The sequence below is a fragment of the Hyaena hyaena genome, unplaced genomic scaffold, assembly GCF_003009895.1.
Source record: "Hyaena hyaena isolate Hyena2069 unplaced genomic scaffold, ASM300989v1 scaffold_501, whole genome shotgun sequence".
Classification (NCBI taxonomy): Eukaryota; Metazoa; Chordata; class Mammalia; order Carnivora; family Hyaenidae; genus Hyaena; species Hyaena hyaena.
In genome coordinates this window covers 1091313-1117210 of record NW_024081135.1, presented here as the reverse complement: position 1 = coordinate 1117210, position 25898 = coordinate 1091313, and the positions used below count along the sequence as shown (strand labels likewise).

The 25898-nt window shown below is 42.9% G+C and overlaps 2 protein-coding genes across 3 annotated transcripts in view; one reads left to right on the top strand and one right to left on the bottom strand.

The window, feature by feature from the left end:
• Window positions 1–5769: 5769 nt before the first annotated feature.
• Window positions 5770–18675, bottom strand: LSM3 (LSM3 homolog, U6 small nuclear RNA and mRNA degradation associated). Its single transcript, XM_039254943.1, has 4 exons — window positions 18600–18675; window positions 16580–16690; window positions 13363–13458; window positions 5770–5945 (listed from the first exon to the last, which is right to left on the bottom strand). The coding sequence occupies exons 1-4, from the start codon at window positions 18618–18620 to the stop codon at window positions 5865–5867; spliced, it is 309 nt and encodes a 102-aa protein (XP_039110874.1). The 5' UTR covers window positions 18621–18675; the 3' UTR covers window positions 5770–5864.
• Window positions 18676–18812: 137 nt separating this feature from the next.
• Window positions 18813–25898, top strand: part of XPC (XPC complex subunit, DNA damage recognition and repair factor) — a 30931-nt gene continuing 23845 nt past the window's right edge. Inside the window, exons 1-3 of one of the 2 annotated variants that reach the window (XM_039254955.1) lie at window positions 18813–19030; window positions 22856–23048; window positions 25394–25512. In XM_039254955.1, the coding sequence (XP_039110886.1) occupies window positions 18928–19030; window positions 22856–23048; window positions 25394–25512 (415 nt within the window). In that variant the 5' untranslated portion in view covers window positions 18813–18927. The remainder of the gene's footprint in view (window positions 19031–22855; window positions 23049–25393; window positions 25513–25898) is intronic. The other variant, XM_039254956.1, reaches the window with a different exon arrangement.

Below are 25898 nucleotides of genomic sequence, written 5' to 3'. Positions count from 1 at the left end.
TTCCTGCACTCCAGCAGCCTATACATCACCGCCTTCTGTCACCAGGCACAGGCAGCAGTGCCCTACTGTCCTCTGCCAGCCCACAGGAGGAAAAGCAACACTTGCAGACGGTGGCTGCTGCAGACAGAGGCCGCACTCTGAGCCAAGAGTGGAAAAACATCCCAATAAACATGTTTTGTTTTCACAAGAAAAAAAGTAAGAGAAAAGAGGAGGGAAATAGCATGTGATCAGAAGTAAGGGGCTGTGTAGCTGCACAAACTACACCTTGCATAGCTCCAGGGACTACGGTGTGAGCGGTACTTGCTGGAATGAGCCACACAGTGCCTCCAATTTAGGTTTTAGAACTAGATTGGGGTGAATTGCTTGTGGCCTTGGGCAAGTCTCTTGAAGTCCTGGCCTTTTCCTCCCCACGTGTACAACAAAGATGCTGACTTACACCTGGACTGCTGAGGTCTCTGGGATCTGGTGGCTCTCTGGCCTCCTCTCCTTGGCTCACTCCCCTCCAGCCCACCGGCCTCCTTGCTGACCCTTGACTGGGTGAAACTGTTCCTGCCTCAGAGCCTCTGCACAAGTTCCAAATGCCGGGACAAGTGCGATTTTGCCAATTCCCAATAGGGCCGGCTCCCTCTGGCTCTTTAGATGTCTGCTCAAATGTGACTTCTTTGGACACACTTCCCCTGAGCCCCTCGGATGTTCTTCCTTCTCTCCTGCTGCTGTCATGCCCCTTCACCTTACCATCCATGCCCATAGCACTTAGCACTGTGGCTTCCCCTTGTTTTGTTCTATTGACAGGGCCTGGCACTCAGTAGATGTTTGATTATAATTTTTAATTGATTGAATTAAATTATTTAACATCTCCTGAAAACTATCTAGGGAGAAAAAGAGCAGGGATACTTGGAATAAGATGAATGAGTGATGAACTGGCCTCCAATACTGCATCCACTCCTATGACTTCTGCCATTGGTGCCTATGATGTGTCAGGAACATTCCAGGCACTACCCTAGGCTGTTTATACAAATACTTTCCAATCCTTACTGGTGACCTTAGGGCAGATGTAAGTTGCCCAGCGGGTACATGGCACAGCTGGGATTTGAAGCCAGGTTTATGACTCCACCAGACTTCCAGACTTTATGGTCAGTTTTCCAAGTGACCAAGGGCAACACTGTGAGGTCCTGTCAACACCCGGGGCCCAGATCCCCACAGTCCTGTAGGTGGGTGGGAGGGGAGCCAAGAAAGAAAATTCCTCTGGAGTAATCAATATCAGGAACTGCAGGGGGGCATGTTGCTTCCACATCCAGCAAGCTTCTAGAAGCAGCCAAGAAAAGAAGAATCTACATGCTCTGCGTATTAAGAGCAAGCAATGGATCTAAAAGGAATTTAAAGCACTTGGCTTTGGCTTCCTCATTTCTTGGTGTTAGTTTTCCATGTAAAGTGATAACAAGTTAGGTATCTACAGCTGGCACATGTAAATGGTAATGGAGACAAGACGGCTAGAAGGGCAGAAATGGGAAGCATTGTCCAGTTATAAGGAGGACGTCACAAGTATCTGGAAAACAATGTGCAAAATTCACCTTGGAAGTATCATTTGGTATATGTGCTGCCAAAGCGAGCACACCTTGGAAGTATCATTTGGATAAAGAAGTTGTGTGTGCGTACGTGTGTTATTTGTTTATTATTCAGCCATAAGAAGGAAATCTGATCATTTGCAACATGATGGACCTTGAGGGAGTAATGCTAAGTGAAATACACCAAAGACAAACACTCCATGGGTACCACTTATATGTGGAACCTGAAAGAAAGAAAGAAAGAAAGAGAGAAACAAAAAAGGAAGAAAAAAAGAAGTCAAACCTTTAGATAATAGAAAGTGGTTGCAGGCACTGGGGGTGGGGGAAATAGGGAGAGGTTGGTAAAAGCATACAAACTTTCAGGTATAAGATGAATAAGCAAAGAGGATCTAATGTAAAACATGGTGGCTACAGTTGGTAACATGACATTGTATAACTGAGACATGGCTCAGAGAGTGAAACTTAAATGTTCTTACAAAAAAAAAAGAAAGAAAGAAAGAAAGAGAAAGAAAGGATAAATATATTAGGTAATGGATGTATTACTTATCTAGGAGGTGAGAATCCTTTCACAATGTATACATAATTCACAATGCACATTTTAAATATCTTGTAATTTTTTTCAATTACATTTTCATAAAGCTGGAGGAAAAAGGTACTACATGTCCCTCCACTAACTGTTGTCATTGGTTTTCCTGTGGCTCAATGACTCATTCAGCGTTTACTGAGGACAAACTCTTGGCCAGGCCCCATGCCAGGGGTGGTGAGCACCCAATCCCTGCTTATAAGCAGGAACTTGTCTGGTGGGGCTCGGTGTTCTTCACTCACCTCATGGACGTAACCTGTCTGCCTCTGAGCTCCACAGACCCCAATACCCATTCTCAGCCTCATCCCTTCCTATGTGGCAGGTCTCATACCAAACCCCCAGAGAAGACTCCAGCTACCATCAGGCCCCGTCACAGAACAAATCTAAGCTTCCCCCACACTGACTCTTCCTTGGGACTCTCCAGGGCGTCCAACTAGATTCCAGAGTGATGGCTTTAAATAAGTCTCCACTATGAAGTGTGTTTCAAGAAGTTTTACCACTAATCAAGTAAATCAAAGGAGTTTTCTATCAGCCAGGAGATTCCAAGTTCTATCTCAGGCATTTTTTGTCTGCAGCTCCCACTCTGGTTCCCTTTAAAGAATGACTCCCTCCACACGTGGACCATACGGCTTAGGTGGGGAAAATCTGGCTTAGTTTCAGGATGGACATGTGGCTCAGGCCTGGCCAATCAGAGCCCTATGTTCTCATGGCCCTCATGAGTGGCCGTGGACCAACGCACAAACACTGCCAATGGCAGGTGGGTTGTAAGCCTGATCTGCTACAGGGGAAGGCCTGCCCACATGCTTGAGTGGAGCTGGGTGACAGAAACACCAGCCAAACCTCTTGATCCTGCCAGGATGAATCCCAGAATTTTTGGTTCCCTTCTGTGTCCCACACAGAAGAGTACTGGCCTAGGGGTGGCAATGCTCACAGTGAAACATTCCTCTCATTCTGACTACAGGCTAAAAGCATTGTGCACAGTAGGTATTATCTGTAACAAAACGGTGTATGGAGCCAGTTTCTCTCTCTGCATACAGAAAGGTTAACACCTTGAGTTTATGGAGATCTTTAAAAGTCACTATTTGAAATGTGTGAAAATTTGTAGCTAATATTTTTAGTCTAAATTGAGATACTCAAGTTACTTGGGTTTCAGTTTGGGCAAATTTTGTCTCAAAGAGAAATGTGTGGTCCTACATTTCATCGGTCCATCTTCCTTTGTGGGAAGCAGTCATTCAGGACAATCTCCTTCAGGAAACCACCATGACAAGGTTCTAGGTATGGCATCTGCTGGAGAGGCTTCCAAGGGAGATGGTCAAAGGCTCCCCTTGAGCTATGTGACACCACGGTGCAGAAACCTCACCACTAGCTCCAATGACCACGGCCGTCCAGCAGGACGGAGCTCCGAGCGCTGTGCAGCCTAGGGGTCCAAGGCGTGGCTCTGGGTGGCCCCTGATGGCAGCCCCGTGCAGCTCAGCAGAGGAAGCCTTGATGCGGAGGGCTGTGGCAGGAGGCTGCCTGAGCTGCCCCACTGCAGACCTGAGGCCCAGCTCCAACCCTCCGGGCAGGTAGCCTACACCACAGAAGGGCTCACAATACCCACAGCGCTTCCTCCTCCTCTGTCGGGTAACATGTGAATGCTTATCCTGCAGCTAATCTTTTATTGCCCCTCTTCCTATATCTCAAAAGCTAGGAGGTAAGTGGAAATTTGTATGTCGCACATGAAATCAACTGTCAGATTTTAAAGACCAAGGTTTTTAGAAACCTATGTGTGTAAACAATAGCCTTCACAGCCAAGAGTTCTAGTGTAATCTATCACTTCTAAGAGAAAAAGGAGAAAGATGGCCAAGAATGGAGAAGTAGTATCCAGGAACTAAGCACGGATATCATAAGCTACTAAAAATAACACAAGGCTGGAAGGAACTGGAGGGCGTGGCAGAGCAAGAGGGCCAGATAGCCCAGGCGCCACGGAGCAGTGTACTACCCTGAGCCAGGGTCTGCACAGCGTGCCCGTCCCTGCACACACAGGTAGGAGTCCAGCAGACTCACATCCCACTGTGTCATGCAGGCTGTGGGGCCACAGGCAAGCAACGCAAGCTCTTGGTTTGTGTAACACTCTGCAGAAGAGTTGCTGTTGGGATCGAAGAGGGATATACATTCAAACTGCTTTTGCCTGATGCCCTTTGTTCAATAAATTACAACAATCACTATTGTGCAGTATCATCTGCAGCAGCATCTAGGCAAGAGTTCCTCTTGGAACCGGTGATCCAAAGCATCCGCCGCTGGCCACTGCCAGAACCACAGGTCCCACTTTCTCAGTGCTGAACAGGTTGAGGTACACAGGTTACCTTCTGGGACTACTGAGGCCTAAGGACAAAGTGTGGGGGTAGGCGGAAGTAAAGGAAGGTTCTCTCTTGTCTCCTCACAGAAGATAAAACCTCTGTCAGCTTGCCCATACTTGTCTTCCTCTTCTCCATTAACTTGCAGGGACAGGTACAATAAATAATGGAGATGAAAGCTTTTTACAGTGTTTACTCGAAGTATAGCTGAAAATGCTGTGCATAAGTTAGCATACTGTGCTTGATGATGGATTAACAAACACATTTGGCATATTCACAGGCAAGCCATCCATACATCAGATTTTCTACACTTCAGAATGGTACAACCTACTTAGGAGAGGATGTCAGGTTCTAAGTTCTGTCTAAATAAAGTTTTAAAGACTGCCCCCTATATATATATATATATATATGTATATGTATATATACACACTTTCCTCTTTCGCTTTTAAGTATTAAGTGCTGACTGACTCAAGCTAGAAATAAAAAGAGCTTTGCTTTTTAGCCATGGTGTTTCATTGTGCCACTGAGATATATTGCTGTAGACCTCTCATCATTAATGGCCCGTGATCCAAGAGTGGAAATTTGTTCTTTGAGTCATTAAATATGTGCGGCATTGGTAGAAGTGACAAAGCTGAACCACACAGGCATATAACCTCTGAAGCCTGACCTAGGACATAAATCAGACCAAGCAGAAGTAACAAAATCATGCTTCATATTTCATAGCAATGTTAGTATCTACCATGTCACAGTACCACCACCATCACACACACCCACCCACCCAACCTGTTCTTCTTTGAACAGTCTTCTTTGTGCTCTTATGGCATCCTGTACGTGCATTATTCTATCTTTTCTCTGCCCTGCAATTACTGGTTTCAAGAACTGTCCTTCCCAGAGGATTGGAAGGAAGAATGCCTACTGGAAAAATTCTAGTTTTCAGGGGTCCACCTGGTGCCTCAAACCTAGTAGATGTACAGATGAATGTATACAAATAAAGTCAATGAAAGATGTGTGCTTACTTTTTAAAGAGTTCTCAAGACAGGACACTGCATTAAAAAAAGAAATCGACAGGAAACATCAAATTCAATTTTAAGGGAAAAAAAACAGAGACTGCTTGAGAAAACAACAAAGCAAATCAACTCCTGAAAAAGTTCTGCATCTTGGTGATCACATTTATTGAAAGGGTTGGAAAAAAATAAAAATACTCTTTAGCTTAAGAATTTTTGAAATATCTGCAAATCGACTCATTTCAGGAGTGGAAGAATCCATGGTCATTTCTTAAATGTCGAAATTAACGTGGGTTCCTCTTTGGAATGTCTTCTACATTTAAAGAGGGAATCATACAAAGTCTCCTATATTCCACAACACGATAAATTCTTTGTTTCAGCCAACTCTTAATGGAGGGGCAACTAGTACGACACCATCTCCCCGGACAAAGAGCATCGGAATATTCCGTTTTGTTGACTGGAAAAGGGAAAAACAACAACAACAATATTTACACAAACATGTAGTTGTATTATTTATTTTTTGAGAGAGAGATTGAAAACAAAAAACCCCACATAGACACATTATAACACAAATTGATTTAAAAACCTGATCACTTACTTACCTTTGTAGCACAAAGAACCACTTTATTAGCTGTTTACTTTTCCAGGATGTCAATAATTGGAGCAAAGATTGGAGCATTCACTAATATCCACTTTCCTCCTCTTCCTAGCACAGAGCTAGACTACATTACTCACACTCCCTTACAGCCAGATACAGCCATGAGATTGGGTTTTAACCAGCGGGAAGTACACAAAGTTACTAGGCTGCCCCACCAATCTCCCATGAATGCCCCTCTGTGGTCTTCCTCACATGACTAGGTGGACTCAGATAAGGAACTCAGGAGATGGAAGAGCCATAAGGCAGAGGAAGACCGGGTCCGTGATTATGTACCTGGAAGAAAGCTATCATGCTGAACTAGAACTCCACTCAGGACTGTTACGTGGGTGAGAAATAAAATTGTGCTGTACTGAGCCATTACATGTTGCTCCTATGTGCTACTACTGCACTCACGTCTGTGGAATGAACACCTTGGAGCACTAGCCTACAGGGGGACCTAAGCCTAAGTGAGGAGACAGATTTGGAATACAAGTATTTGACTTCCTTTTACACCTTGGCAAAACATTAGGTAAAACTGTTGCCTGCAATGGCTTGGAAGGTAGCCCAAGGGCCCCTCTAACCTACAGGTTGTAGGGAAAGAGGTTAGAACAAGCCAAATGTTAGTTGCTGTTAACCTGATACATTTAGAAAGGCAGTATAAGAGATGAGCCCAAGGCAAGAACTAGCTGGTTTTCAAGCAGAAATTACAAGACATAGGATTCATAGGGTTTGAAGAGCCAACAGTTTTTAGATTCCAAACTATAGACAATAAACAGGAATAAAAGCTTTGTGGACTGAAGCCCAGCAAATCTTCTCAGTTAAACAGACTCAGCCCTGAGGCAAGGATCAGATTAAGGGTGCTGCTTTCCCACCCAAATTTACTTTAGCAAATACCCTAAGGGTCAACATTAATTAAGGGGAGAAGAACGGTGGGAAGGAACTCAAGAAATAAAAAGAGGCATCTACAGGTTATATGTAGGCAAGAACGTTGAGGTTACTGGCCCATAGAATTGATTGGAAATGAACAGATCAGATGCATACAAAGTCCTAAGCTTTTAAAGAAATTGCATTTAAAGAAGCCATAGTCTGGCTACAAAGGCTTTGACTATTTTTCAGTCTTCCAGCATAAGTGAGTACTTGGCTGTGAAAACTCTGCAGCCCCCATTTAGGGTTGCCAGATTCAGCAAATAAAAATAGAGTGCTCAATTAAATTTCAATTCTAGATAAACAGAAAATAATTTTTTTTTGTCTAAGTATGTCCCAAATATCCATTCTTCTCTTTTCTAAAGGCAAGCCTGCCTTTCCTTCCTTCCTTCCTTCCTTCCTTCCTTCCTTCCTTCCTTCCTTCCTCCCTCCCTCCCTCCTTCCTTCCTTCCTTTTTGCTGAAAATTCTGTCCCTGCTCCGCTATAATGGCCATGGGAGGGGCAACAGTAATTAATTCATCCTTTTTAGGTTCTAGGACTCTATATCACAAGTGGCCACATGTGGATTTGACAGAGAGAACAAAAATATTAATAATAGTTGCCATAGAGAGCAAGATGGAGTCACTCATATCAAGCAGGGACCTGTGTCAAGCAATGACGCAAGCAGCCACGGGTACTGCGGCTGCCAGATATCCCTGAGACCAGCACCCCGCAGAAGCAGAGGAGGTCTGCAGGGGCCCAACGCTGATTAAATCCCTTTAAAAAGGAGGATTTTTGCAGCAAGCTGTCACAGACACTGACCCCTGTGTGACCACTTCAGAAAGGTGGCGGCTGCCAAAGGCTCCACTTGAACAGAATGAGCAGTGAGTGCCGAGAGATGACCTGAATGGGACCAAGGCCTCATCTCACTGTGCACGCACATGCTGACCTTGCATTTGGTTCCTTAATGTCCTGCCCCTGTGTGTTGCCTTGTTTGCTGTGTGACCTGTCTTGTGTTCTGCTTTGTATGCCACGTAAGAAGCCAGGTGGATCACGTGGTGCAGTGTCACTGTGTTGGGAATCCTGAGCCTGCTTTAGAATTATGTTAACCCTGCTTTATGACTGAATTAAACTGACATCGTGGAGAGACACAACTTATGTGTCTTCATAGTGTGCTCAAGACAGCTGTGTTTTTATAACTTGCTTTAAAATGTAAAACTCATGTTTTATGGGCTTCTTGGATACTGAACTAAACCTACAAGGAGAACCCCTAAGAATAAGTTCAAGTAATACTTATAAGTTTAACATACTAAACTCAAGTATACTTATCTGTCATCCAAGAAGTGATCTAACTCTTTCCTAGATAACACTCTCTCAGGCAGTGGCTCTCAAATTATAATGTGCATAAAGAATCACCTCTTTAACAGCTCCTTATGACAGTTTCCTAGGCTCCAAGCCCAGAGTCTTATTTAGTAGGTCAGGGTGTGGCCCATCAGTTTGCATTTCAAGCACGTTCAAGGGTGATGCCAATACTGCTTGAAGGAGCACACTCAGAATCAGTCTCCAAGAAACAAGTGTCATAGGACTGCTATCTATAATGAAGCAATACTTCCTTCTGGATTCCTAGATGCAAAAGGTGCATCTTATTCTAGGACAGCAAGTTTAGTGAAGGAGCCTGTGCTCATCAAAATAACCGATATATTTTATTCAAATACCTTACTTGGTGGTCACATTTCTGAACTAAAAAGCTTCTTTCCTTACCTTCAGATGGAATCCACTTCACCTGTGATGATTCTTCATTAGTTCAATTATGTTTTTCTGGAGATTCAGTGAACAGAAATGATATGGCAGCATTCTCCAAGGCAAGTAGCTTCTATGACTGCCCTTAATGGACTTGTGCCTCTTGATGTTCACACCACACCATTGTGTATCTCTCTCTGACTGTGGGTGAAACTTATGCCTTGCTTCTAACCAACAGAATACTGCAAAGGTCATGGGATATCACTATCATGATTAGGTCACATAAGATAGTGAGTGCCGTCCTGTTAGCCAACTCTCTTGCTAGCTTTGATGAAGCTAGCTTCCAGGTAGTAGAGATCTACATAGCAAAGAACTGAGGCTCTCAGGCCAACAACCCGTGAGGAAGTGAATCTTCCCAACAACCATGTGAGATCAGAAGCAGATTCTTCCCCAGCTGAGCCTTCAGATGAGACTCTAGCCCTCATGTAGCCTCATCAAAGACCCTTGAAGCAGAAGATCCAGCTAAGCTATGCCTGGATACCTGACCTACAGAAACGGTGAACTAATAAATGTATGTGCTTTTAAGCCTCTAAGTTTGAGTAATTTGATATGTAGCAATGTGTATTCTTACGACGGAGTACTATGGTTATAGAAGTTTGGGAAATGCTGCAAATTATACACTTGCTGAGAGACAGCAATGTCCATTAGCTTTAACCTGGGTCTATTTTACTAAACTGTTAGAATTAAATACGATGTATACAAAATGGACAGCACAGTGCTTGACATACAGCGGGCATTCACCAAAGGTTAGTTCTCAACCTCTCCCATTTCCACTTGTCTATTAGAGTAAGTTAATATTATGATAGAACACTTTTTTACATCTGGTGTTATCTCTCTGAAGATATTTTGCATGACTGCTCATATTCAAGGCACCCACAATTTTTCTGTATACTGGGCACTTTCTAAATTAGTTTTAAAGCCCACAGTGGCAGGGACCAAGCGTGGCATGCCAGATCCTAGAGATTTATGATAGGCAGTCTTCCTATGTTAGCTCAGCTGCTGCTGAGCTATCGGGAAGAACTAAGTGCTATCCTGCTAACTTAAGGTTTCACTGTCCATCAATTCCATCATCAATTACTCTGAGCTTCAGTCCCTAATACAGAGGAATGAACCCTCCAGGCTTCAAAGCCAGTTAGGCTGGAGTTGGAAATCCCTATGAGATCCCTTCCTAGCTGAACGTAGTCACCTCAGCTAGAAAACGGGAGTAACACCACTGACCTCAGTGTTACCTAATTAAATGTAATAAAACATGCAAATCTTTGGCATACACCAGTTATTCCACATGTATTAGTTCCCTTTTCCCTATCTATTCTCTTCCTGGATGTTTTCTCTCTGCTTTTATCTCTTTAATTTTTGACTTTACTATGATACAAAAGCAAAAAGCATTCACTAGTAACTGTACTTCAAAACTGAATTTTGATCTTTTCCTGGACTTAATAATATACAGTCTGATACTCTCTCATGATGCTGGGCGATGACAGCAGCCCAGCTCCAAGTCAGCCATGTGATTGAGAGTGAACAACCAATACACTCACAACCACTCTGTTTTTCACTTTCAGTACTACGTGGATTATTCAATACTTTATAAAATAGGCTTTGCAGTAGGTGATTCTGGGCAACTGTAAGCTAATCTAAGTGTTCTGAGCACGTTTAAGGCAGGCTAGTCTAAGCTATGATGTTTGGTAGGTATTTCAAATGCATTCTCAACTTATAGTGGGTTTGTCAGTCTGTAACCTCATGGTAAGTCCAGGAAGATCTGTACTTTGTCATCTCTACTCCCGCCCCTACCCCATATTCCTCTAACAACCTGTGCATACACTTATTGTCTATAGCTAACATGGAACTATGGGCAATAGAATGAAAAATGTCCTGGGCTCTGCTATTGAACAGCTCACAAGATGAAAAGAAATACAGAAATGAGGAGTGTGTAAGATCAGTGTCAGCTGAGTGCCAAAAGTTAGAAAATCCAACCAAAAGAGGAAATGAACAAAGAAAGAAAGAAGGTCCAGATGGTCAGAGAAAGTGTCACTGAAGAGTAAGCACTAAGGCAGTTCTTGAAAAAGGCTTTGCAAGAAAGGGACAAGGGTAGACATTCCAGCTAGGGGGCATATTATGGTAAAGACAGAAACAGAACTATAGAGGGCGCACTCTGACAACAGTAAGTGGACCAACTTGGCCAGAGAAGTCATCGGAGAGGAGACTGGAAAGTTCCAATCAGTCTTAACCTAGTATGAACTTGTGCTTTGCTCTACAGGCCACAGAATGCCTTAAATGTCTCTAAGCATGACTGTAACAAATGAAAGCATTATTTGAGGACAATTACTTTGGCAATCAGTTGTGCATGGGCTGAAATGGAGGGGGCATGAGAAGTGCCTGAGCTACCGCCATGGCGATGGGAAAGAGAAGGAAGGACACATTTAAAGCAATGTGAAGAATCAACTGAATTAGCTATTGATCAATGTGACTGAAAGAGAGAAGTCCAAGAAAATTCTGAGATTTGTGAATCATGAATAGAAACAGGGAATGGAGAATGACCTCATTTTGTTTTATTAAAAATTTTTTTTTTTATGTTTTATTTATTTCTAGGAGAGAGAGAGAGACAGCGTGAGCAGGGGAGGGTCAGAGAGAGAGGGAGTCACAGACTGAAACAGGCTCCAGGCTCTGAGCTGGCAGTCAGCACAGAGCCCGACGCGGGGCTCGAACCCAGGAACCGCAAGATCATGACCTAAGAGAAAGTCGGACGCTTAACCGACTAAGCCACCCAGGCGCCCCAAGAATGACCTCATTTTGAAGGTGAAGAGCAGCTTCAAAAGAATTTACTTATAGATGTACTGAGTTCAGGATAACATCCACAGTGAAAACATTTTTAATTAGAATATTGGATATGAAAGAGTGAAGCTCAGAAAAGAAACTGGAGACACAGACTGATCCACAATCATATTAGCTACCAATACCACATGCCACAGCTTTACATATACCAAATTTAGTGCATCTTGTTATAGCCCTGGGAGGCAGGCATGGTTACTGTCATTTTCAAAAGAGGTCCCCCTAAGGCTCAGGTAGTTTCTCTAACTTGCTCAAGGTCACGAAACTAATCACCAGCAGCAAAAATGTGAGCCCAGATCTGTGAAGAACTCAAGCTTTGGTGCTGTACTGATTACTGTTATGGACTCTGAGTCACTAAATGACATCTCTGAGAGGAAAACAAGACATGTAGGTTAAAAATGTAAAAACCCATGTTCTGAGGGAGAAAGAAAATTCGCAAAGGAGTCAGTAGATGTTGAAGACAGAAGGCAAGGCAGCATAAAGCAGAAATACAAAAACCAAAAAAGGCTAACAGATTGAACACTTACTATGTGCCTGTCACTAATCTGAAGGCTTTCCGTGTAACCTCTCAGTGAATCGTAATAACTGTATAAAGTGGGTCCTATTACCATCCCCATTTTACAGACAAGGAGACTTAGTCACAGACAGGTTCCGTATTTTGATACAATAGCTGGTAAGCAAGGGAGTCAAGACTTAAATCCAGTCCTGCAATCTTAATCTACATTTTAAACCACTATACTCTAGAAGGGTCAAAGACTGGATTCCCAATACTTAAAAGACGTACGTGATTTCCTTTTTTTTTACATTGAACAATGAAATGTGCCGACATTCAGAAGATCTGCATGGCTCCACGAACTAATATTTTCCAAATGACCAGTGCTTGATGTTACAAAATCACGCAATGTAAACGATCCATTCAAAGGACAAAGTAGACCAATGAATTCGCATATAGGAAGAGTATGAAAAGTTCACTGATGTGGTCTCAGATTCCACACTGCAACTAACCTTTAAGAAACTACCACTTGTTGAGTTTTAATGTAGCATCAGAGGCAAATACCCACAAAAAAATTCTCCTCCCTTTTCTAACTACCTGTGAGGATGGATTTTCTTCAACTATGACATACCATAACAGATTAAATGCAGAAAAAGATGTGAGAATCTAGGTGTCATCAATTAAGCCAGGCATTAAAGAACTTTGCAAAACAGTTGAACAAAGACATTTCTCACTAACTATTTTGTTTTAGCAAGTCAACACGTAATAGGCTCATTATTACTGAGTTCGTATTTTTAAAATTTCTGAGTTAGTTTTTATTAATCATTAAAACCTTAAATTCACATCAAACAAGGCACACTGTCCAGCACTACACTTACAGACTAACACACATGGGCATCTTACACTGACATATATCAGTGAATCCTGGCAACCCGAAGATGTAAGTGGTAATATTCTTGTTTAACAATGAGGAACTTAAATCTGCCACATTAATTCACTGGCAACATACCCCAGTGGGACATGGCCACACCAGCACTGTAAATTAGGTCCGTATGACCCTAAAGTCTTTGCTTTTGATAGCTATACTTTACAAAGTCCACAAGTAGGTTAAATCATGTTAAATCATGACAGGCTTTTTATAAAATAAGTGTTAAGCTGTTGGATGTTGAGAACAATTGACATTTTAAAAGTGAAGAACAAAATTCCATGACTTACTTTATATATCTCTTCGTATGTTTCCTCATCAATTTCTATGGTAGTCACAGTCTCTTCCACATCTCCCAAGATCATATTTAAATGCTGATCATAAGCCTGCAGTGGAAAGGTGAGGGACCAGGAAATTTAGTAATCAAATTAAGAAACGAACAGGGCTCATGCACAGTATTTACACCACTAACTTTTACACACAAATAAAAAATAATTCTCCTGTATTAATACACTGTTTCTTTACAAATTATTTCCAGTGACAAGTTAACTGACCTGATAAAAATGCAAAGCTGTTTATATAGCCCAAAATGAATTTACTCAAAATAATTTGAACTTATTATTTTTTAATGTGTCCACCATGCTGGTCATCCACAGCAGTCCCATCATTTACAATAAAAGGAAGTAAGATTCTTTAACTGCAAAGATGGCACTGTAGCCTCCCCAAAGCACAAGACAAGACACTACCATTCACACTGCCCTGTCCTAAACTAAACACCACCATGTAACATCAGTAAAGCAACACCCTGCCCACTTAAAACCTGGCCAAAATAAACTGTGTTTGGCACTTGTGGGCTCAATCAACAAATGTTGCAATCCCGATATTCAGTGATAGCCTCAATCCAAACTCTAAAGTTCATGTATTTTACTAAAAAGTGCATCTCCAGGGGCCTTGTCCAGGGGCCCACTTATGCTTACTTCTTTTTTTAAAATTTATTTTATTTTTCACTTGAGGGATGGAAGCAGGGAGAGAGAGAGAATCTTAAGGAGGCTCCAAGCTCAGTGTGAAAGCCCAATATGGGGCTCAATCCCACCACCCTGGGATCATGACCTGAGCTGAAATCAAGAGTTGGATGCTCAACCGACTGAGCCACCCAGGTGCCCCTCATTCATGCTTACTTGTAACAAAGTATTAAATGGTTTACTATCTCACATCAAAATATAAGTAGCCAACCACCCACGTAGCAGCCATTGCTAGCAAAGCACACCAACAAGAGCAAAAATCTATAGATGAGATCAGAAAACAAACAAAACGTTGGGGGCCATTTGGTATAGAGGCAATCAAGTCTAATAGGGAGCTAAAGCGTCCAAGAACTAAGGCAACGTATCTGTCCTGGGAAGTCTCTCCATGTGCCACTGGCCCAGTGGATTAAGTGCAATTCTATTTTTCTTGGTAAAGTTGACACTCTTCCATTTCCTGGGGTTCCTCTTCTCAAAAAGGTAGGTGTACCTTAAAGATTACTGTCTCCCTAGGTCTCTACTTCCTTTTCAAGTATAGGACATTCTTTACCTTTAGGTTTTATGGAAGGTAAAATCAAAGTACTTAAGAATATGGGGGCTGCACTCCTACACTGTTGGTGGGAATGCAAACTGGTGCAGCCCCTCTGGAAAACAGTGTGGAGGTTCCTCAGGAAACTAACAATAGAACTCCCCTAGGACCCAGAAATAGCACCGCTAGGAATTTACCCAAGGGATACAGAAATGCTAATGCATAGGAGCACATGGACCCCAATGTTCCTAGCAGCACTCTCAACAATAGCTAAAACATGGAAAGAGCCTAAGTGTCCATCAATGCACGAATGGATCAAGAAGATGTGGTTTATCTATATCATGGAATACTACATCGCAATGAGAAAGAATGAAATCTGGCCATGTGTAGCAATATGGATGGACCTTGAGGGTGTTATGCTTAGCGAAATAAGTCAGGCAGAGAAGGACAAATATCATATGCACGTATAGGAGGATTAGGAGGAACTTAAGTGAGGACCATGGGGGAGAAGAAGGGGGGAAATGGTGGGGGAAAGGGAGAGAGGCAAACCATGAGAGACTCTTGAATGCTGAGAACAAACTGAGGACTGATGGACGTGGGGGGGAGGGGGGAGATGGGCATGGAGGAGGGCACTTGTTGGGATGAGCACTGGGTGTTATATGGAAACCAATTTGACAATAAACTATTTGTAAAAAAAAAAAAAAAAGAATATGGGGCTGCAGTCAGATTGCCTCGGTTCATATTCTGGACCTTCCTTTACTGGCTATGTTAACTTAAGCAAGTAACTTAGCATAACCAGTCTAATTAGTATCTACCTTCATAGAGTTGTTATAAAGGTTAAATGAGACATACATACAAAAACACTTATAATAAGAGCACATGGAATGTAATTAATGCTCAATAAATATTAGCTCTTTTAGCTATAATGACAGTAATAAAAACAATATACACAGCAGAGTGACAAGTTGTCAAGAAAAGACAAAATCTTCAGTATACTCTCTTTATGAATAAACAGGACCACTTTAAGGGACCAATCCTATAGAAATATGTGCAGATATACACAAAGAAATATGTATAAAAATACATACTGCAGACTTATGTATATCAGCAAGAAATGGACAACAATCTAAAAACCACTTTTAGAATACACAGAATTCTATGTGGTCGTTTTAAAGAATAAAGGAGGCGTGCCTGCGTGTCTCAGTCAGTTGAGTGACCAACTCTTGATTTCAGCTCAGGTCATGATCCCAAGGTGTTGGGATCAGGCTCTGCACTGAGCATGGAGCCTTCTTAAGATTCTCTCCCTTTCCTCTGCCACTCTCCCCTGGCTCATGCTCATTCTCTCTCTCCAAAAAAAAAAAAAAAAAAAGACAAAAGGGAGATTTATATGCACTCATGATCAATAATTTCCAAGAAAGATTAAGTGAAAAAGAAAGCTGTTCCAAAATATATATAGCAAGATCCCATTTTTATTTAGAGGTGGTATATATAGTGCAAATACATTCATGTGATCACATTTGTAAGTATATATGTGTAAATATATACATAAGATCTAAAAGGCCACAGACTCAACTTCTCAGTGGGTAGCAAAAGAAAAAAATGGATTTCACCTTTACTCTATGTACTTCTGTGCTATTTAATTTTTCTTACAAGAAAACACAAATCCATGTACATGTCAGTAACTGATAGAATATTTAAATAATGGAATAAATGCCACAAATAAACAGAAGAAATGAAAATGTTCTTTAATAAACATATCATTTCTGTTAAAAAAATATTAAATACGTGAATTAAACGCAGTTGTACTCAACTTGTAGAAATATGGGTGACCTTCACCTTCTTATCTTCACTCAAAATACTCTTCTACATTGGACAGTGTTTATACCTCAAGCGGGTAGTGGGAGGAAGGCATGACAAAGAGACAATCTGATTTCAAGGTAATTTGATAAATTTACTTACGTGTAATCTGCCTCGAAGCTCTCTGTCATTTCTCATTTTCACATAAATTCGCTCATCCAGGCTGAGCCTGATGAGATCCAGGGGCTCCTCTACTGTGTTGGTAGTTTGTTGCTGATTAAAGAAACAGGCTTAGTAATTAGTACTGGAGAGTGTTCAAGTCATTGCTATCCTGTGTGACTGTCATCCTAGCCCTGATCTCTCTGGGACCTATATTTCCAGCAGTTCTTTAATTGGAAATAACAGGAACCATTTATAAGTACTTTCAGTTTGCCAGGTACCATCGTGAATACACTTACTACATTAATTTAATACATTAGCTCATCCAGTCCTCACAAGTATTGTGAAGATTATGGCTTCCTCGTTTTACAAACAAGGATGCTGATAGTTAGAGGTGCCATGATTTTGTTTTATCTGAGTTTATAAGTTTCAGATTCAAGAGTTGAACCCACACTGCTTGACTTCAAAACTAGTGCTTTCAACCAGCAGTCTATACTGCCTGCTCAATATATTCATCCTCCTGGTCAGTTGGCACCCTAAACTCAACTTGCCCACAGTACCTGGCAAACTGAAAGTACTTATAAATGGTTCCTGTTATTTCCAATTAAAGAACTGCTGGAAATATAGGTCCCAGAGAGATCAGGGCTAGGATGATTTGGAGTCATCCAAACGTAAGGGATGGGTGAAGGCAGGAAAGTTGGTAAGATTATTCAAGGATTTTCCTCGGTGAGCACATCAGGCCAGTGGCAGAATGTGACTGAATGTTACAGACTCCAAGGTTTTAAAAAAGGGAGACTGAAAAAAGAAAAAAATCCTATCCTCGACTGGTCCGCAACCCCAATAAAACAGGTGATTGTCCAGGATCAGCTAACCACCTACTACATCACAATAGAGAGGTCAGAACTCCCTCAAGGAGTTCATTCTAGTGGGGAGAGGTATAAAAATAGATACATAGTAATTCTACAATCATATACACAACACAGAGCCATACCGCTCCTCTGGCTTTAGTCTAGAATGCCCACTATTCATACTTTTCATCCTGTATCTTCAAATCTGCCTTTTCAAAGAAGCCTCTCTGATTAACCTACTCATTCGCTCAATAAATATTTGTTCAGTGTTTCCAGCAGTGTTCTGAACCTGGAGGACAGAAAGGTGAACAAAACCCTGCTCTCAAGGATCTCACACTCTAGTGGGGAAAAAGACAGACATTGAACAACGAAGGGTATAAATGATATGAACAAACAACATGTTATGAAGAAAAATGAAGCAGACTGGGAAAGAGTGCTATTTTTGCGGGTGGCCAGATAAATCCTCACTGAGGAGGGGAGATTTCAGGAGAAAGCTAAGTTGTGGTCTGATCCACAAATATATCTTAGGAAGAGCATTTGCAGGAAACGAAGAGAAGATGAGGAAGCCTAGAGGACCATCAAATTACTTTACATGCCACTTCCTTGCTTGTTTTCTTCACACCACATCACAATTCTTACATATTGCACGTTTGTTTACTTATCTGCTTGAACCTAAGCTCCAAATGGGGACAGGGATCACGTTTGTCAATGCCGGTGTCCCCGGTGCTTAGAGGGGTGTCTAACTACACGATCTGATGTTTACTACTCACTTGTTGAACGAGTAACAACCGTCGCGCTCAGTAATAATAATTATTTAACTTTACTTTCACTTTTCCTATTAGAATCCTGACAGCTCCGTGAGGCAGGCAGGGATAACTATTTCCATACTACAGATGAAGATGAGATACAAGGGAAAGGAAGTGACGAGCGTGAAGAATAATTAGTTTTCAGGCGGGCTTCGGAGAGGAAACTGTCTCAGGGACCGAGACAAAATTCGGAAGGGGCGCGGTTACCAAGGGGTCGATTTAAAGCCGTGATTACCTAGAAACAGGACGGCAAGAAGACCACCTTCCGGTGAGCCTGGAGAAAGTTTCGAGCCCTGAGACGCAAAGCTGAGCAGGCGGAGGGATAGTAGTGGAAAAGCCGCTCTGGAGCGAGCAGTTCAATACACTCACCTGGTCCACGTCGTCCGCCATGTTTCAAACCCTGCGCTCTTTGCTGCCTCTCGCGAGAATACGCGAGCCGCTCGCGTCTGCCCGCCCTCCCGGCCACTGCCTCCGGAAATGCGATACTAAAATGAGCCGGAAGTGGGGAGAATTTCGCTTTGGGTTCTTGGTTCGTACAGTTTGCATTGGTCTTTTGAGAATGGGGCGGAGCTTCATCGGCGTCGACTTGGCCAATTAGGAAACGGCTAGCCGTGCCTCGCCCCGCTGGAAGCCGAGCTTGAGCTCCCTTTCCCGCGGCTTGGTACGTCAGTCTCCTCAGGAGTCTTGCCCGGGCAACATGGTGCGTAGTCGTGCGGCTGCGAGGAAGCAGCAGAGACGTGAACCGTGCGGGCGGAAGGCCAAGGGCAAGAGCACGGCCCGGCGTGAGGAGAAGGAAGCGGGTGAGAGCAACACCGGGCTGGGCTTAGGGGAAGATGCTAGAAGAGGGCAGGAAACAAGGTCCGGGGAGCGCGGGGGGTGGGGCGGGGGGTGGCAGACTTCTGGAGGTAGGGCGCGGAGAATATCCTGTCTTCCCTGAGCAGAGCCGGCGTTACGGCGGCCGGGAGAGGCGGGCGGTTGTAGAGCCGCCCGGGTCCTCACCGACATCGCTGTGCTTTAGTCCTCGGGAGGACGGATGCGCTCTGGGGGTTCCCCTGGAGCTCAACCTGACCACTGGCTCGCCGGCGTTGCCTCTTTCCTGCTCCCTGTTGCCCACAGGATACTGTCCAGCCTCCTGCAGATGCAAACGGCTGAATAGGGGAAAAGGCATTACAGTTATTTTGTGGCCCCAGAAGTCGGATGGACCAGAGTGCTGTAGTGTGCGGACTCCCCAGAATAATATCTTCAGTTAAATCTCACCTAGAGTTCCAGATTCAGATGCAGCCTGACTTCTCCACCTGGATATCGGATAGGTTTCTTATATTCGTCATGAGCAAAGCAAAACTCTTGATTTTCCCCTTTAAGCGTCTTTCTTCCCCCGCCTTTTCCCATTCAATAAATGATCCCTTCAACCACCTGTTAAAGCAGAGCCCTCCCTTTCATTACACATACCCATCTAATCAGCAAGTTCCACCAACCCAACCTCAGTTGTATCTCAGATCCCTCCACTTCTCTTTATTTCCGTGGTCACAGTCCCTGCCTGAGCCACCATTACTTTTCAGTTGAAGGACCACAGTTGCTTCTTTACTGGTCTCCCTGCTTCCCTTTATCCCCCTGCAATGGTTTTCCACCCAGCAGCCCAAATGATTAAAAAAAATCAGATCATGCCATGTTCCTACTTCAAACCTGTAGCTTCCCATTGCTCTTGGCCTAAAATCCAAATTCCTTACCATGGCCTGCAAGACCTTACATGATTTGGCTGCTGCTACTTCTGTTGTCTTCTACGACTCATTTCTTTGCCAGATAACCTGCTTCTTGGCTTCCTTTCTGTTCCTCAAGTATGCCATGTTATTTCTCACCTTGAGCCTTTGCCTTTGATGATCCTTCTGCCTGGAATGTTTTTCCGTGGCTCTAGGGTGGCTGATTTCTTCGGTACCTTCACATGTGAACGCACACTGCTTTGAGTGTCTGATCTAAGGGGATCTTTGCCAGGTCCTCACAGGCCCTCACAGCCTCTGTTCCATAATGTAGTGATCTTGTTAATTTATTTGCTTCCTTTTTGGATGGTGTGTCTTACTACCATTTAAGTATATGCAGATGTGTTTTATTTTTTGTTATGTCCTGTATTCTCCTCTCCCTCTTCCCTGCATATACTGAGTACTCAATAAACGTTTTTAATAATTGCATAGTGCATGCTGTAAAAGGGATTTCTGGGGTTCCTAAAATAATCTGAATAGAAGTTTAGGTAATCAGCAAGGGCTCCTATGACACTAGGTTCTATTTTATGATTCTTTTTATATAAGTTCATTATCCATTAGTAAATAGGCAAATGGAAGTCATTTCTAAACGTAGAAGGTAATTTACCTCACAGTTAACATTGCGAGTTCCATTTGATTCATTTACTCATTCAGATAACATTCTGAGTACCGATATGTGCTGCACACAAGCGAGGTGACATGGGAGGCAGACATTACTTGGAGGAGCTTAGCGTATGTTAGTGTTGCCATTTACGAAAATTGTTCAAGACAGTGTGATATCTTGGAAGAAGGTAGTGTGCTTTGTGGCTTTTGAAAGAACAATCAAGTTTGACTGGAGAGATGGGGACATGCTCTCTGAAGGAGTCACGTTTGATCTGTGACTTTTAAGAATGGGTACGTTTCAGCAAGTGGCTATGAAAAGGGTTGTTATTCCAGTTAGTGGGAATGTATTCTGAATATGTGGCAATTCAAAGTTAAAAAGTCTTACTCTGATGGAAATGCCACCTGCTTGGGAACCATTTCTTCCAGCTAAAACCTGGATCTGGACTCCAGGTTCGGGCTGCTTAGTAGTTCTGTGCACTTGTGTAAATTATTTTGGACAAGTAGTGTACCTCTCTGAACCTCATCACTGAAACACAATACTACCTTTCAGGGTAGTTATGATTGTGAGTGAGCTAGAAGCATCTGCCACGGTCCATGCCAGGTAATCAGATGGGCTAGCTTCTATAGGTTCAGCTGATGTAGGTTTGTCAGAAGGCTCATCTGCCTCACTACAGTTGAGCAGTGGGTTGAGTGGGTAACTGGAACGATGGCTAAGGGGGATTACTGTGTGAAATGATGAAACTATGGACATTCTTTTTTGATTCACAGGTATTTTTTGGTTTCCATTCTTGCCCCCCTTTTAACTCCTCTACCTCTCTCTTCAAAGCACAGAGCACACAATTGTGCTTTTTAACCAACCACGTTTGGTGACGAGGAAACAGTGCTTTTAAGGTATCTTCCCACCTGCATTTTCAGATTAGTAACAATGAAGTGTTTCACACCTCTGTTTCCTATCTACTCATAGAAGGCTAAGAAGCATTGTAAGATCCAGAAATTCCGATTTCAAGGACACCCTACTCAAACTGTTGAGTCATAAACCCTCGAGCAGCTTCTGGCCATGGAATAAGAAGTGTCTCCAGATTCTAAATAACTTTGAAATTTTTTATGTTTCCATTAAAATGTTCAAAACACGAGAATGCATGGATTCCCTTTATAAAACTTTCTAAAGAAACTAGTCAGTGATTTTATCTAGCATTAGAACATATGCCCCTCTGTAATGAGAAATTTATGAAAATTGTGATTTGATTTAGATCAAAAGGGAGAGTTTTCCCCCTGCAAAAGCATATTCTTGGGGAATATAGGTCTGTATCCACAGAGTCAGTAAGACAAACCATAAATGAGAACAATCAATCTGATATTAGGTTAATATTGCTCAACCTCAGTAAAGGCTAAAGTATTTTTGTTTTCTAAAATTAATTGAAGCAGAGCCATGCAAAGGCAAAGGAAGATGCTTTATTTCAGATTCAGGATTGTTTATTTTTATGAACATATTTGCAAAATAGAAGTTATCTTCCCCTCTCATATTATTACTTATTAAATGTTGATTTATTGAAACATGTTAAGAAACAGGCCATACTTTTAGATACCCTGATTTAACTAAAGCCAACAGCTTGTGCATTTTTTAAATTTCCCTTTAACAAAAGCCAACACTAATTATTTTAAGGAAATAAAGGTATTTTTGAATTACTACTGCCTTATTCCAACCCTAAGTTTGCCAAGACAGTTGATACATGAGTGCCTTTGGGTTAGATTGGAACGGTTTCGTAAGTATGTATCGAGCAGGGTTTGGTTTTGAAAGGCGGCAAAAACATGGATCAGTAGCAGTAGTGTTGTGGTAAAACTTGGACATGTTAATGAACTCCACACATTTCACTTAATAGAAGTGGGTTACCCTTAAAATAAATAACTAGTCTTGGCAGCTAGTAAATAAGCAGGGTGCTCATAGCAGATTTATGTGTTTTCCTTCCTGGATATTAGCTGCAGTTTGAGATTTGGAAGCCAGATTTTTGAGTCACTGCAGGCTCTGTAGTCCCAGGAGGAGTCAAATAAGATGCTGATGAAAGTGGGTTTTTACTGTGAGTGCGGGTGTAAGGCGGGGTGGAGACAGGAGGCCGCAGACTGGTTGTTGAACACACAGGGCCGTGACCGGTGATGGAGATGTGCCCTAGAGGGAGGTGACAGAAAGGGGCTTTTCATCACCTGCCTGTGAAGGCACACCACCTCCACCTTTCCTGTGCCCCTTACCTCATGTTCCATGTGGTTGTCTAGATGTCTCGGAAGATGAGAAACCTCTAAAGAGGAGCCTTCTCTCAAAAGTTTCACGAGAAACGAGGAAGAGAGGCTGCGGTGATCCCGGGAGCCCCACACACAGTCCAGCCAGAAAGAAAGCGGCCAAGGTGACTGTTAAATCAGAAACTGCCGAGGTGAAGGATGAAGCCCTCAGTGATGGGGAGGATCTCAGGTGAGATGGCTGAAAAGCTTCCAGCCAGGGCTTGATTGCTTCCATCAGGGAAGTGTGAGTAATAAAACCTCTCCTTCTTGCTTGTCACTAGGATCTGGGCACAAGATGGGATCTTCAAACTCTTCCAGCTAGAGCCCAGACCGCTAGTATGATTCTTCTTAGCAATTACAATTGGCCGTTGAACAGCCAGGCTTGAAATGCAGAGGTCCACTTAGATGTGGATTTTTTTCAAATAACATTTTCTTTTCTCTAGCTGACTTCATTGTAAGACTACAGCATATGAGACGTGTAACATACAAAATATGTGTTAATTGACTGTTTATATTATGGGTGAGTCAACAGAAGCTGAGTCGTAGTTTTGGGGAGTCAGAAGTTCTGTGCAGATTTTCAACTATGCACCACCCCCTGTGTTATTCAAGGGTATATCGTTTACCTCTCAAACCTTTCAGATGACAAGGACAACTTGCAGAAAGTCATTTATCTGTGGTCCCACAGCTAGATAGATGGTGGCAAAAACCAGATGAGACTCAGGTCTTCTGACTCGCGGTCCAGTGCTCTTTGTACTGCATCATGGTACTAGATGCCCGAAATGCTGGCTGCACTTCTAGCGCTCTCTCGTGCTGTTCTCGAACACACTCTCCTCCCACCCAACTGGACTTCTTGTCACTCCTGCTTTCCCACCTGAGTTGTGCTCATTCTTCCTTGTACCTGGAATGTTTTCTTCCACCTTGAAGGTGTGGATCAGAATCCATTCACTTGACAGTCTTTGTTGATTCTTCCCCCTTTTCCTGCGATTTCTTGCAGTGTCCCTTAAGAGTGTAGCTTGTCTACCTCGTGTTGCGCTTATTTGTGCGCATGCCACGTACTGTGGCTTGCTCCCCTATAAGCTCTCCGAGGCTTCTAGAGGTTCTAGAGGTTCTAGACCACTCCTGGTTCGTTTTCGTGTGCCCTGTGGCATCTGGAGAAGGACCTTTTGTTTGGCAGAAACGGAGCAAGATTTTGGCAGTGAATGAACATTCTTAATGATACGTGGTGAACAGGGGTTATAAGCCCAGTGAACACTTGATCATCTACCTCCCAGGAAAGTTGTGGGGAAGAGAGGAAGAGGAAAGACAGAGGCAGTGGTCCCTTTAAGAACAAATCTTCAATCTTGGTGTTGGCTTTTCCAGCAACCTCCAGTCCTGACAGAGGAAAGTGGCCCAGGAGAGGGCAGCAGTAGACGGGAGTGTGAGGAAGCAGGTCACTTTTGCACTCAGTTCATCTCTCCTTTTCCCTGAGGCTTTTCCTGAGACTATCTCTGAGCTTCCTGCTTCCTGGCTGCCTCTCCCCGACTAGCTGAATTCTTTCTCCAGTGAAATCCACATACAGAAAGACCAGGATACTGTCAGTTAAAGTTCTGGGAGCTTAGCCTTTCCCTCTCTGTTGAGTCGACTGCAGTCAAACCCACAGTGCATGGACATTTTCGTTACATTTACTCTAAGGAGAGATTTTTCTGTTTCTGTGGCCTTGAGAGAGAGAGGCAGGCTAAAAAGGCAAAATGTGTATTTTTAGAGCTGAAGACTCAGGATTGGTTACTTTAAGTGTCTGCGCTAAAATCTGAGATGATGTTCTCACTTGCTACCACTGTTGAACATTACAAGAAAGCTAAAAAGCAACTCAGTTCTAAACATATTTTATATGTGAAATTGCAAAATGTAGGTTATGTACGTATTAACCATTTCATCCTGGGCCAGTAGTCAGCTAGCTACTTACCTATGTACTTACTACTCAACTAGCCAGCTGTCTGTGCTTTTGTTGTTATTTATGACATACCCGCATATAGTCACATCCCTGCATACTCTGAAGTTAGAATTCTACCAGTTTCTGTCCCCTTACATCATAATTCTTAAAGTGGGGAGAAATAATCATCTGAGGTGGCTCATGGTAGGATCAGCAAATGGAAATTCCCTCTCCTTCATCGTGGTGTCCACCTGCACATGTATGATAGCACGGCTCTTACTTTCAGGACTCCCGTTCTTGTTGGGGTTCCTTCTGACTGTCCCTGTACCAGCAACCTGCAGGCACAGCTGTGTTTCCCCTCACACAGCTCTAGGTTGTAGGGTCCTTGTGTTCTTTCTGTCTGGCAGCACATCTAGCGTTAGACTGATGATCAGAGCACATCTTGAGAAGCCCTTGAGGCTCACACTGATGGAGGATACAAGGTTCAGCTCACATGTCATCTTTCAATAATTGGAACAGTAAATTAATTCAGTAAATAGAAGGAGTCCTTACAATGCCGTTCAGCTTAAATGTAGCGCTAGGATATGGGAGACTTCTTCACCTTCCCTCCTGTGATCTTTACACAGGGACTTTGCAAGCGCCCCCAAGAAGGCACCCCATCCAAGGAGAGAGGCTGCTGTGGACAAAGGTGGCTGTGAAGGAAGCGATGAAGAAGAAAGTGAAGATGATTGGGAAGAGGTAGAAGGTAAAAACATCAGAGCTGTGTGATCATGTTTTCCTGTTGGAGGCATGTCACATAGTTGCAATCCCGTTGTTTCCTTTTGAAGCTAAGTAAGACCTGAGAAGGTTACAGTAGGGACTTGCTTTTGATGCAAGGAAAAATTCATGACCAGGTCACCAAAAGGGTATGGTCTTCCTCTGGTGGCTGTCAGGAGTAGATTGTGAGACAGAGAGGCAATGTCATCTTGTCGAAAGTGCACAGGTTTTGAGAGTAGTGAGATCTGGGTTCAGAGCCCAGGTTTGTCACCTATAACGGAGTGAGTGAGTAAATCCACCTGTCAGAGCTGAGTTTTTTTCCCTGATAATATTCAGCAAGCATTGAATGCTCACTGTGAGCTGTGCACAAGCTAG